We start from the raw sequence: 14,126 nt of genomic DNA, 5'->3' as shown, positions 1-14,126 counted from the left end.
ATTTTTTTTTTCTTTTTTGCAAGGAATCAACTCATCCAGTATCAAAAAGTAAAACTGGATATTCCCGCTTTTTAGAATTTTCTCAGTAACACTGCTTTTTTTGTTTGTTTTTTTAAAGAAATTTTCTCTGTTTTATAAAATTTTCTTATAGGCACATTTTTTGTTGAAACATTCATTAAATAAAACACTGCTTGTGTCAACACCACCCAGTGCTAGAGGAGGTCTGTACATCCCCCTTTTTCCCAGGTTACACCTGCAAGGGTTAACAGAGTCGATGGAGAGCAATGCTAGCTTATGGACAGTTGGGCAAGTGCTGTATATAGTGGTGTTAATGTGTTACACAACATAAATGCTATAAAACATCCAAACTACCTCCAGCCCATAACATATCATGATTCCAGTCACTGGCTTATTTATCTTTATATAGATCTGATTTCAAGAAAAAAAAATCTATTATAAAAAGTTAAATCGAGCCTGCAAGGTACATCATTTTTTTTTCTTCTTTAAAAGTATACACAACAGCAATATGAAAACATTAAAAAAAAAATTAACTTACATTAATACACCCACTTATATGCAGTAATGAGCTTAAAATTTATGGAGATAAAATACTGATGCATAAACACACACCCCAAAAAAATAACATATCCCATTAGGATTCCATAATTTACAATACAGTAGTTACAAAGGACACGCCAAACATGAAAGTAAATCGTAATACAAAATAATAATAATAATAATCAGAAAAACCCACTACACTTTCATATAGAATTAGACTCAAAAACAGAAGTAAGGCGACTATGTATAAACGGGATATGAAGCTAAAGTTCACAGCTATCAAAAGTGGCGTCTGTTATATATAGCAGCTTATCTATTATACATTCAAGATAAATGATAGAATTATTACTTGCTGAAAGCTAAAAACATTAGTCTTAATACCATTTTTCTTAAAGCCCACCACTATACTACAGTATAATTTAGGTCTAGGCAAAAAATGTAGCTACCATTTCATATATATATCTTTTTTTTCTGTTTTTTTTTATTCTTTTTCTTAACATTTCATCTTAAGAAATGGATGATTTCCAAAGTCTTTGGTGCTGGATAAATTAACTTGATATGGACAATGCAACAACTGGTAAAATTTAAAAAGAAAAAAAAAATCTTGAAATATGCACATGATTTCATGTCCCTGACGGAATGTATTAAATAAGCAGTCACCACTCGGAAAAAATAAAATATAATATAATGTAAATGAGGCTTTAAAACGGACACATGCATAAAATGAAAGCTAAAATTGCACACACGAAAAAAAAAAAAGTTAAAACCTCACATCTTATCAAACTTCTAGAGTAAATATTTCTTGATATGATAGATCGAATACTGTGCGGTTTGTCCAACGCCATCACGTGCTGTAGTGTTAACCTCTTCAGTGCTGGAAGCGCCTGCAAGACATTGCCCAGCAAAATGCTGCAGCCTCAGCCAAGACCGAAAAAGGTCAAAAATGTAAATTTTCCCGTAAAACTCGACCATGCCTTACTACACCGGTAAATAGATACTAGAAAAGAAAATCCAGCCAAATTGGACAAACGCAGTGACGATAAAAAGTGAAAAACCCACTTAGTAGACAATATTGCAGTTTCCGTCGACTGTGTGATTACCGAAAAAACGTGCAGCCAGCGTTAAATCGAAGGAAAGAAATAAAAATCTTCAAAAGCGATTCAAGCTATGTGATGCTTGCTAAATATCTATTTCATCCCAAAATGAAAAAAAATAAAAAAAAATAAGAGACACTAAAATCTACAGCAACACAGATTAAAAAATAAGAAAAAAAAATACATGCTGTTCTGTTGGTAACTAAAAACACCTAAACCTAAAATCATAGCACACGACCAAACAAAACAAATGAACAAACCCCTAGGTTGAGCATATACTCAAGTTATTCGAAAAAATAGATATTTATATATCAGCAGATCTGAAGTTTAAGTGCTGAAATTGACATTAATATATTAAGTAATAACATTAACAACCTCAATATTTAAGGCACTATGTGTGGGAACAGTATACAATGCAGCGGATTATTAGGACAACAACATTGAATAGCAAGGTCTAGGCAACTTTTTTTTTTCTTCTGCCCATGCAAAAGACACATGCAGTGTGAACATCAACTCAGTAGCCATGTGACCCAACACTGAAACACCAAGACATACAAGAACGGAAACAACGTACACGACTTACACCGTACTACTGACATTATGTGCATTTGTTGCGCTAAACCTGTACGCTGAATGGCTTCCCAAAGACGTGTCTTGCACTAGTTAGAAGGCAATTGTATAAAAAAATAGCAGGAGAGAAAGTGAACTTCAGCTCCTGTAAGTCACCTGTCTAAGAGTTACTATAGAAGAGAACAGGACCAGAGACAATTTATACCAAATGTGCAAAACACATTAAAAGTGAATTTTTATCTTTTTCTTTTTTTTTTTTTAAAGCTCAAGATTGTTTTAAATTGCACCCAAGTCTACATGATTCAAAAAATATTTGTTTTCTTGTGCCATGGCCAAATTATTTCTGATTATTTTCATTATCAAAAGCCATGTATGTTTGTTTGTTTTTTTTCTTTTTGTTTTTTCATTTTCCTTCCGCTTTAAACCAAGTGAATCTTTGAGCTTCCTTTGCAGGTTTCTCGAGTTCTCACATGTATGGATACTGGTTGAGTTTCGTAGGGCTCATCGGAAATCCTGTATAGGCTGGGGAGGCAGCGATGTATGAGTGGGATGGGAATATTGGTTTGTATTGAGTTTGGTGGATGGTGGGTGAAGGTAAAAGCCTGGGATTGATGCCCACCGCAACCTGATGAACGATACCGCTGGGATGAGACAGATTGTAAGCCGGATGTTGTAAAATCGGTCTTGAGGTACACGGTGACGCAAGGAGGTGGGCCACGGGAGCCGCTGTGGTCAGTGGAGCAGAGGGTGGATAAGAAAGGATGGCAGGCTGCCCACCAAGATGAGCATGCACAGCACTGTGATTTGGGCTTCCATGCTGAAGGGTGAAAGGATGACTGGCAACAGTAGGTGCGATAAATGCCTGCTGTCTCCTGTGCCCATAGTTTCCATTCCATTCTTGATGTCCCGTTCCAAAATGTTGCATCTGTCAAAAGGGGTTATAATTTTGTTATTTGTAATTCACACAGGATTTCACACAGGTAACAGACAGCAAGAACAATGAAGGCTTTGGGGGAGATTTATCAAGGCCTGTACAAAAATTTACAACTATGCCGATTTTACATTGGACAGAGTTTTTTTAATGAATTTCTGAAATAAAATTTGACTGATTTTATGGGAGCTGAAGGAATCCAGTCTTTTCTTCACTATAATTTATGCCAGAAATTGGCCTAGATTTTTAATTAAATCTGCTGCAGCATGTATCTGGCTTTAGATAGAAAAAAAATAGCGCACAAAGAATTTAGAGAAGTCTTGCCCCTCCTTATAAATGTTTTCCCGGCCTTATGGCTAAGGCATGTCCCAAGGACAGAAGAAGTGCTATGTCATAAAATGGCTGTCGCATTGGTAGTAGCTGCTGTATGCCCTCCCCTGTGAGGTTTATCTAAAACCTGCAATAAAGAATTGAAGCTTTATGGTGAGTGCTGTGCTCTACTTCTCTTTGAACTTTACCTACAATCATTTTTCTATTGTCCAAATAAATCCAAAATGAAAATGGAGCAATTCTGCAAATACTGAATGTATCACAGACACGTCCACTGACTTTATCTGCACAAAGTGAATTCAATGTAGTTACTGTTAATCTATGTTTGGGCCATTAATAATAACGATTTGCAAAACTGGACACAGCCAATGAACAGAATCAATTACTTTCCAAGAAAACCTGTGGAGTAATAGGAGATTGAAAAATAAAACTTTTTTTTTTTTTTTTTTTTTTTTTAAATTTAGTTTCTTAACATGTTATTTTGCAGCGTCCAGAGACAGAACTGCAGACCCATCTGACAACTACATTTATGAATTATTTTTTTATTGATTTTCCAACAAAGAAAGTACAACAACAGAGTACAAGCACATATGAATTTTAACCCATGGGCTATAATGAGAACATTCTGCAGATGTAAGACAAGAGATTTTAATGCAATACATACATACAAACATACATACCTAATAAGATATGACCACCTTACCTGACTGAAGCTCAGAGGCTGTTGTTGGAATGCTGATGTAAGTTTTTGCTGGCGATTCCCAAGGCCTGTGGGATGGTTTTTTCTTCCTGGGGCTGAACGTCCTTTTATTAAGGGATGGCAAGCTGCATCTAAAGAACACAAGCCAGTGAGATCTGCAAATCCCTAACAGTTTTCTGCCTATGCAAATTCTTACATAATTATTTTGCTGAGAAAGCTTCTTTATATGTGTCTACTAAAGCTGGGGGGCACACAGTGGCTTTATTGCCATTGATAATAGAATTATGGTCTGAAAGGACACATTCTTACTTTAAAAAGAGATACCAAGTCTAAGGGCTGAGATACAGAGATTCACCTTTTACACGGGCCAATTATTTTGAGTACTGAAAAGTGAGCACCAACCTTTGCCAATCAGCGATTGTTTACGGCCGTACACAGCTGTATACAGGAAGTCTAAGAGGGCCCTAAGTCTCTGCAGAACTTTATATGGTTCTAATGTGTACTTCACACTAAATGCCGCTGTAATAAAGTGCTGTACAGAAGAAACATACTGCACACAAACTACCAGCGGTTCCATAGTACGGGGTCACAAGGACAGTGTGCCATAGTACAGACTCCACATGCACAGCTCTACCCAATACTTAATAGTAACATTAGATCTTTAACTAAATTGATATGAGGTCATGATGAAGATATTCACCTTTGTTATTAGCCCGATGGTAATTGAACTTGCGGTTTTCAATCCTGATAGGTGGGACTACTAATGTGCACACTGCTGGTTTACTTTCAGCTTTCTCCGATACCCGTTTTTCTGCATTCTGGTTGGTATCCGTTACAAAGCTGCTTTTGACAAATGGGCTGTCATGGCCAGATGAATCAGAGCTTGGAGATCCATCCACAGTGTCACAGCCACTCTCGGGCTCATCATCAGACATACTGCAAAAGCGAGGACATAAGTTAGTTTAATAACCCAAGACACAAAGAGGAAGTGTCAAGAATGCCGCACTTGTCTCCCCTTCAGTTTTATGGAGACTGTCTTGTTATAAAGACTAAGGGAACTTTTACCAAGGACCGATGGGAGACAGACAAGGAGTGCCAATCTTGCCAATTGGTGCTCATTTGTTAAGCCTCAATCCATTGCACGGCTGAGCTACAAAAATAATTGCTGTTCATTTGTTATTGTAATTTATTCATTGTATAATTTAATATATAACCTGTAATGTATTTATATATTTAAATAAGCGCTGCGGAATCTGTTGGCGCTATACAAATAAATATTATTATTATTATTATTATTATTCATTTGTGTGCCCATTAAATGCGTTGTAATAGAAATTATGGAAGGCTCAGTATAGCAAACGCTGCATGCAGCAGTGTTAGAAATATGTAACTGTATCAGGACCAGGGCTTGTGTAGCCCTGCAGTTCCCAATGCATCCACTGGTAGCAGCAGAGGGTTAGTTTTTGCCCCTTTTCTTCTGCCAGTCAATGTAAAAATGTAGTTTTTTTCTTAATAAAAGGATTTAAAAAAAATAACATAGAAAATGTAAAATTATATATATATTATTATTTATTTTTTTTATTTACATTTATTCCACAGAACACCCCTTTAAATGGCAGCACAAAAAAAATTGAATTATCTGACAATTAAGGGAACACCATATAAATGTGTAATTTATATGTGACTGGATACAGAGTTAAAAGATTACCTGTTGGGTCTTTTGCAGGGGGAAGGGCTGGATTGCCCTGAAGAGCTGGTGCTCAGAGTGCTGTCTGGACTACTCAAGGAACAGACGCGATCAATATTCAGAGTACTTTGACAGGCCTCACAGTCCAGGCTGCCTTTACATCTAGATGAATAAACAAGCAGCATTTAATCCACCAGACTATAAACTTAGACTAACAGGGATGAGCAAACGTATTCCCGTTCTTTACAAACAAAATGGTAATCCATAGCATCTTTTATTTCAGCAATGTTGAAAAACAAATACTTACTTTCTCAGTGAGTGAGTCTGTGCTGAATCATCTTCATCCGTGTCACTGCTAATGGTAATGACACTCGCCGTGGGGCTTGGGGAATCAGCTATGACAATCTCTTGCCTTTGTTGACTTGACACATCTGGGACCAGCTCTTCAGATGTCTTACAAGATTCTTCCTCATGCTCCTCCAAGTTCTGATTGTCCTGTGGTAATGCACAACTTTCAGACTCTGTGGTCTTCACGCTGTTTAATATCTTTGGAGAGGTAAGTGCTTTACTGTGGACACTGGCGTCCTGTATTGTGTTACTCCTAGAAAGCAGAACCAAGAGGTTATTAGCAAATAATAAAAGCTCAGGTTATTAGAAGGTACACAGATCACAAGAGATCACATGCTGTCCTCATATGGATGGAGACTATACCTGTTTTGACAAATTTTATTCCTTTTATTAGCAGCAGGCTGAGGCCACACCACATGTGCAATGCCTAAACTGATAGGCTGAGGGGCTGACAGCGCCATTTGGTTGGTTAGGAGAGGCTGCAGAATCATGGAGCTGTAATGGTTTCCATGCTGAATGACTTTCCTGAAACAGATAAAGGAATAGAGAAAAATTATACTTGAAAATTGTAACTTAGATGTTGTAGTAGGCAGCTAGATACTGTATCATTCAAATCTCCAGCTGCTGAAGTATCCCCACCAGCTTAAGGCCCTCTTACACGGGATGATGGTGAGGAGCAAGCGACCGCTGACCTGTCAGATCAGTGCTCGCTTGCTCCTTGTTCCTGCTAGCTGCCAGCACTATTACATGTGCCAACAGAGGACGGGTTGGAGTGGAGGGACTGCGGAGAGCCACGAGAGGGGCTCCCTGATCTTTTGATCGTCTGGGGAGCCCATAGGAGATGTTGCCGCTGCTCCTATTAAATGAGGTGACAGCAAGCAGATCATTGTTATCATTCACAATTTTTTCAACACGTTGAAAGACAAGGATCAGCGACATTGTGCATGTCTAGTTAGTTGCCTTTTAACAGTAGCTATTATACCAAGCAATTATTGGCTGATAACCACTTGGTGTAATAACACCTATACTGTGCCTTGAAGATACTCAACAATAAACAAAAGAAAACCCTGATTAAGCTGTTGTAAGGGCACCTATACCTTAGAAAGCTTAATCGGTCAATAGCGATTCCTCCTAAACTCCCCATACACATGCATGCTGAAATCAACTAAGTTCTTTACACTGTGCAGAGGAAAAAGCCTGTCAATCATCCCAGAGTGGGCAGAGCCAGTGACAGCAGACTCAAAACTGGAATACGTATTTAAACTACACTACACTGCAGCATCAGGGACAGACCGCTGGAAACAACAAGTTTGTCCCTATGGTGGGCTAGGCATGTTACACAGGTAAAATGTTCCTTTTAAGTTAGCCAACCACTCCACAACCAGGCCAGCCATCGACTACCAGTCCCTAAAAAAAGGGTAGATGAATCCACTGAAGACATGATAAAAAATATCTACATATCTACAACCGGCAGCACCACACCAGCAACAAACTAGTAGTTTAATTCATAGTAAGTATACTGCTAAAGTCATGTACATGTTTTAACTCACCCCCAGTCTCCCAGTCTCTGTGGTCCAGCCATGGTATCAGAGGCCAGGGTTGTTGTAGTTGGCGCCATAGTTGTCACCTGTTGCCAGGTGGGTACCAAAATTGGTTGTGTTCCATTCGACCATGTATGCTGAAAGGGTAACACACATACTTTAAGTATAAGCAGCATAAAAAAGGACAACATTACTGGTCAAGTAAGAGAGCCCAGGCAAAATAAAAATACAAAATAAAACACATTTAACAAAATATATTGTACAACACAAATAGGACTGGTAACCTATAGGATTCTTAAGGATCTGTAAACTTATTGTTATAGTTTCCACTAACCCAATGTGCCTCTGAGGTTTTCCACACCATACTTACTCCCTGTGCTAAAATGATTTTTATTAGTTGTACCTTCTGATTACTAGAGAGATGCCAGAAGTTTCTATTTAGCAAATACATTTCTGCTACCTTATCTTAGGGCCCTATTACACAGTCTAATATTAGGAGCTCCCCACTCCCTGTCTGCTATAACACACACAGACAGCGAGTTGGTAACAGGGGGGAAGGGGGGGGGGGGGGAGTTGGTGTTGCAGGGAGCTGCGGGAGGGGCTGCCTGGATGCCAGCAGACTGTCACTATTATTGTTGGGATTTTAGTCCAGGTTTCAAAACATGACTTATTACACTAAACGATTATCGGAAAGGAGGGTAGTCGGCCAAGTACGGCCGATATTCACTTTGTGTAATAGTACCCTTAGTGTTATTCACTAGCTATCCCGTCTACATTTACATGTTAACAATTGTTCAATAAGTGTTAAAATGGAGGGTGAAGAGATGGGTTTTGTAGGGACTGGCACTAGGTCAAAGCAGTTTCCCTCTCCATTTCAGTTTTTACATTTATTTCTTATAATTCTTTAGCTTTCCAATATTTTGAGTGTTCAGGTCCTGGGCTGCTACTTCCCAAAGCTGAAAAGCTTATGTTGGTGTCAAGTCTTAAGCTGACCAAACATTTTCAATGACTGTCAGCTGAACCTCTCCCAACGCTCATATACACGTGAATGTTCTGCACAGCCAAAGGTTCATGTTTCCCTATGGGGAGGGGTAAGTTGCAGCCAGACCGCTCTGGTGCTGGCTAATCCCTCCAACACACCTGACCCTTCTCTCCACCAACATCATCTGTCAAGGAAACTGCCATTCTCCTTAGGCCTAATTTCCACACTCATAGAGGTGTCCTGCGGGTGTATGGATGGGGCCATAGAAATGAATTGGTTATCATTCTGTTCACAACTGAATAAAATGACATGTAAAAGAGGCCTTAGGGAATTGGCCGAACAGCAGGGGCGACTTTAGTATAAGGTGTACCAGCCAGCCTCTAAAAACAAGGTATACAATTCATAAAGCTAAAAACCCTCAGGCTGAAATAGGTTGCCAAGGGGGTTTTATCAGACTCCTTGCACAGATCCCTTCAGTCTTGAGTTGCATAAGATGATTATCTGCAGAACTGGAAAGTGTTAAGAGTTAGGAAAGGAGATATCTGTGTGTAGGAAAGCCATCTCCAGTCTGCTGTATGTATAAGGTATCTCACATTGAACGCTCTATGTCTCATCTAAAATGCTTTTTAAATTAAAAACTCACCTGGGACAGGACACCTGGTCGTATCTGTAGGGGCTGCATGGCCGGAGCCTGTGTAACTAGGGGTAAAGCATTATCTACTCTCACGGAATAACTTGTGGGTTTGCCATGACTTGGTGGGATTCCTGCGGAAATGAATATCATTTATTCAATATTACACAAGTCAGTTAAACTATAAAACAAGTGTACAAGAAATATGAAATACAAATAAAAATAAAAATCACCAACTTGCAAAGGATACACTTAATAAACTATAACTATGTCAATGTAGAGCATCTATTATTTTTACAAAATGTCTGACACGTCAACGAATTCATACTATCTGACTGCTTGGTGTACAGGTGCTGAGAACCCCATGATTTGCTATAAGAAAATTGCAGAAGTGCTTTAAGGGTAGGGCAGAGCCAGAGGCCTAGAGATTTGTAGAAAGTTAATGAGACTTTACATATCTGTATGCTGCATTCTCATCCGAGCACTTCTGGCCCTATCTTCTAGCTACAAGATGGGGTCTCAGGACCTGGACCCTCAGGAAATCAAACTTCTGATGTACCACTATATATCTTTACGTGTCACTACAACATCTTAACGGCTGATAATGTACCTTGTAGGGTTGGGGGGCAAAGTATGAGGGTCTGCTGAAAAGCATCATTACAACCAAACGGAGCAGTTCCTGCCTGCACTGGAATCCCATGATGTATAACCGAGTGTCCCGAAGTTGTTAAAGCCTAAAATACAAAAAATACATTTTACTCAATAAAATACAAAGCACATAACATAGCGTCTGCAGTAAACAAGTACAAGGGTCGCAGCTGTAGGTCAGAGCTCAGGAAGGCAGCAATGATTATCTAACCCGGGACAATCTCTTTAAGGCCTGTAATCAAAGAATACAACTTAAGGCCCTATTCCACGGGCCGACTGTAGGAGCTCACTGCCACAGCTATTCCACGGGCCGACTGTAGGAGCTCACTGCCACAGCTATTCCACGCATCGGCAATGAGCAGGTGAGTCCGAAGGTGGGGGGATGGGCCGCGGGGAGGCTACCCGGGTGATCACTAGATCGTCCCGGCAGCCCATAGCATATAGCAGCGTCTGCTGCCGCTGCTCCTTTTCCACAGAGCAAGGGCAGCAGATCGCTGCTATATAAGTCGCTTGTTTTTCGACATGTTGAAAAACAAACGACTGCAACGATCAACCGACATGAACGATGACAGCTGATCGTTGCCTTTTATTCCACAGGATGATTATCGGTCAAATACGGCCGGTAATCGTTCCGTGGAATAGGGCCTTAACTCCTTAAAGGGTTTGTACATGATTAGAAAAACATGATTGTTATCTTCCTGAAACAGCACCCCACATGTCCATGGGTTGTGTATAGCAGCGCTTCCCAACCGGGGTGCCGCGGCACACTGGCGTGCCGGGAGAACCCGCCAGGGGTGCCGCGGGATCCCGGTGGGAAATGTGCGATGTCACTTTAAGCATCCCGAGAAGCTGCGGCCGCACAGCTTCTCGGGATGCACGAATCACTTTAAAGTGAGCAGAATATAGGAGCAGGAAGTGTCGGCATCCTGCTCCTATATTCACTCCCATAGGCCGCCGGCATTTCATGCCAGCAGCCTATGGGAGGCCGGGACGTGACCTCTCCGGCAGGCGTGATGATGAGACGTCATCACGCCTGCCGGACGTCCCGACCCCGCGGCTCGCAAGATGGAGCCAGAAGAGGAGGAGGAGAGCTGCTGCCTGCAGCCACAGCGCGGATTAGGTGAGTATGATGTTTTTTTTTTTAAGGGGCACCTGTGGGGGCATTATTAGTATATGGGGGCACCTGTGGGGGCATTATTAGTATATGGGGGCACCTCTGGGGGCATTATTAGTATATGGGGGCACCTCTGGGGGCATTATTAGTATATGGGGGCACCTCTGGGGGCATTATTAGTGCAGGGGGGCACCTCTGGGGGCATTATTAGTGCAGGGGGGCACCTCTGGGGGCATTATTAGTGCAGGGGGGCACCTCTGGGGGCATCATTAGTATATGGCGGCACCTCTGGGGGCATCATTAGTATATGGCGGCACCTCTGGGGGCATTATTAGCTCATGGCGGCACCTCTGGGGGCATTATTAGCTCATGGGGGCACCTCTGGGGGCATTATTAGCTCATGGCGGCACCTCTGGGGGCATTATTAGCTCATGGGGGCACCTCTGGGGGCATTATTAGCTCATGGGGGCACCTCTGGGGGCATTATTAGTTCATGGGGACACCTCTGGGGGCATTATTAGTTCATGGGGACACCTCTGGGGGCATTATTAGTTCATGGGGACACCTCTGGGGGCATTATTAGTTCATGGGGGCACGTCTGGGGGCATTATTAGTTCATGGGGGCACGTCTGGGGGCATTATTAGTTCATGGGGGCACGTCTGGGGGCATTATTAGTTCATGGGGGCATTATTAGTTCATGGGGGCACATCTGGGGGCATTATTAGTTCATGGGGGCACGTCTGGGGGCATTATTAGTTCATGGGGGCACGTCTGGGGGCATTATTAGTTCATGGGGGCACCTCTGGGGGCATTTTTAGTTCATGGGGGCACCTCTGGCGGCATTTTTAGTATATGGGGGCACCTCTGGGGGCATTATTAGCTTATGGGGGCACCTCTTGGGGCATTATTAGTGCAGAGGGGGCACCTCTGGGGGCATTATTAGTATATGGGGGCACCTCTGGGGGCATTATTAGTATATGGGGGCACCTCTGGGGGCATTATTAGCTCATGGGGGCACCTCTGGGGGCATTATTAGTATATGGGGGCACCTCTGGGGGCATTATTAGTCCATGGGGGCACCTCTGGGGGCATTATTAGTCCATGGGGGCACCTCTGGGGCCATTATTAGTATATGGAGGCCACCCCTGGGGCATTATTAGCATATGGGGGCACCTCTGGGGGCATTATTAGTTCATGGGGGCACCTCTGGGGGCATTATTAGTTCATGGGGGCACCTCTGGGGGCATTATTAGTTCATGGGGGCACCTCTGGGGGCATTATTAGTTCATGGGGGAACCTCTGGGGACATTATTAGTTCATGGGGGCAAAGCGGGGGATCCTACATACAGGGGGCATGCCACATTCCTACTTGCTTTACTGCACATAACACCAAACAGCGCAGTTACTTTGGAAGCCTACAGGAGGGGGAAAGGATAGGAAGTTGCTAGAAATGTGCGGAGCCTAAATTGTTTGTCTTGCAGGTTCTGCAGAGGTGAAAAGTAGCTGGAAGAAATCATCATGGAGGTCTGGGCCGGACGGAGAGGAAAAGGGAAAGTGACGCCTCAGATCAAAGAAGACGTCACCTGTGAGTCACTGTATGACTGTTTTCTTATTTTGTAGAACATTATTTAGTAGGGGTGCCCCGAGGAAATTTTTTTTTCCAAAGTGTGCCCCGAGGTGGAAAAGGTTGGGAAGCACTGGTGTATAGTGTTGGAGCTTAGCTCCATTGACGTCACTAAGGTTCTGCTTGGGTACCACATTAAAAGGAACATGCAAAGTGCTATTCAGTCACTAGATGGCGCACTACTCATGCATCCGACAAAGTGGGGATCATGAGAAAAACCCTGTTGTTTACAAGATGGTTAATGACATCGGAGCCCAACAAGGAAAAACAAGCTATGGTTTCACTTTACTAAAGGAAATCTGTCAGTGGGATACCACTCTAGACTAAGGCATTGTCACATCCTCCCCTTTACAAGGAAACAAGCTCTGGCATACATTTCTTGGTCAGGTCTGAATGTAACACTGCCAGCAAATTGTGTAGAATACACCCACATAGATGTAATATGGAACACAGAGCTGATAAAGAATGGTGCCAATACTGCAGCAGCCAATGACAACTTACCTGACTCCTGCCAATTTTGGTGAACCCAGAGGAAAGGTTAGCTGCACTGGCTGAGGCAACTGGTCTCATGACTGACGTTTTATTGCGGTTAGCTGCATCACACAGGTTGGGACGAGACTTGCAAACATCCATGATATGGAAACACGATTTTACGCTGGAAAAAAAAAAATTGTTGAAATGTTAATTTTGTTGTCATAATAAATAGGACATATATAAACGCCAACCAGCTCCTCATAATATAGCTTTTCACTCTGTTCTGCCTGTACCCCCTGCTTGTTCAGTGTCTGTATAGAGCAATGTGTAAGCTTTGCACAAATTAATCTACCTGGGTGATGGTTGCTATGTACAGGGTTTCGCAATGTCCCTTTCACCCAATAACTATGTCATAGTAGGCAGATTTCTCCATTTTTGGATGCATTCACATGACATTGGCAGTTCTATCCATCCATGGACAACAGCAGCAGTATGTGGGGAGTTCACTGCTCTGAATTAGGTAATATTTTAGTATTCCAGCACATTCAATAGCCGTAAAAGAAATAAATCTCAATGCTGCCATCTGTCTTGCCGGTTTTATCTATAGTTCAGCTTTGACCTATTTAAGAATGCTACAATGTGCCAACAATCTAGTAAATATTTCATTGCAGTCATATTTTCCATGTCCTATCTGGGGGTCCATGCTCCAACTGGCATATTATGGAAATTCTGGCTTTATGTCACAGCAGAGGAGAATGATCTGTAATGGAATAAAGAGAGGAGATTTGGCTAAAGCAGCAATGACTGTTTCTAGTCTGCAGCTACTACTCTCATGCACTCTTCTTCTGTGGTATCATATGACTACACCCATGATAGCAAAAATATGAAGCTCA

At 41.8% G+C, this 14,126-nt stretch overlaps 1 protein-coding gene across 1 annotated transcript in view; it reads right to left on the bottom strand.

The window, feature by feature from the left end:
- Window positions 1-1,001: 1,001 nt before the first annotated feature.
- Window positions 1,002-14,126, bottom strand: part of HIPK3 (homeodomain interacting protein kinase 3) — a 72,033-nt gene continuing 58,908 nt past the window's right edge. Inside the window, exons 7-16 of the mRNA XM_069965791.1 lie at window positions 13,261-13,414; window positions 9,983-10,106; window positions 9,385-9,506; window positions 7,769-7,896; window positions 6,582-6,743; window positions 6,178-6,471; window positions 5,892-6,032; window positions 4,884-5,119; window positions 4,187-4,314; window positions 1,002-3,147 (exon numbers count right to left, since the gene is read on the bottom strand). Of these exons, the coding sequence (XP_069821892.1) occupies window positions 2,689-3,147; window positions 4,187-4,314; window positions 4,884-5,119; window positions 5,892-6,032; window positions 6,178-6,471; window positions 6,582-6,743; window positions 7,769-7,896; window positions 9,385-9,506; window positions 9,983-10,106; window positions 13,261-13,414 (1,948 nt within the window). The 3' untranslated portion in view covers window positions 1,002-2,688. The remainder of the gene's footprint in view (window positions 3,148-4,186; window positions 4,315-4,883; window positions 5,120-5,891; window positions 6,033-6,177; window positions 6,472-6,581; window positions 6,744-7,768; window positions 7,897-9,384; window positions 9,507-9,982; window positions 10,107-13,260; window positions 13,415-14,126) is intronic.

Source organism: Dendropsophus ebraccatus, chromosome 4, assembly GCF_027789765.1.
Source record: "Dendropsophus ebraccatus isolate aDenEbr1 chromosome 4, aDenEbr1.pat, whole genome shotgun sequence".
NCBI lineage: Eukaryota > Metazoa > Chordata > Amphibia > Anura > Hylidae > Dendropsophus > Dendropsophus ebraccatus.
Note: the sequence above shows the minus strand (reverse complement) of the source record. Positions and strands in the feature narration are given on the sequence as shown.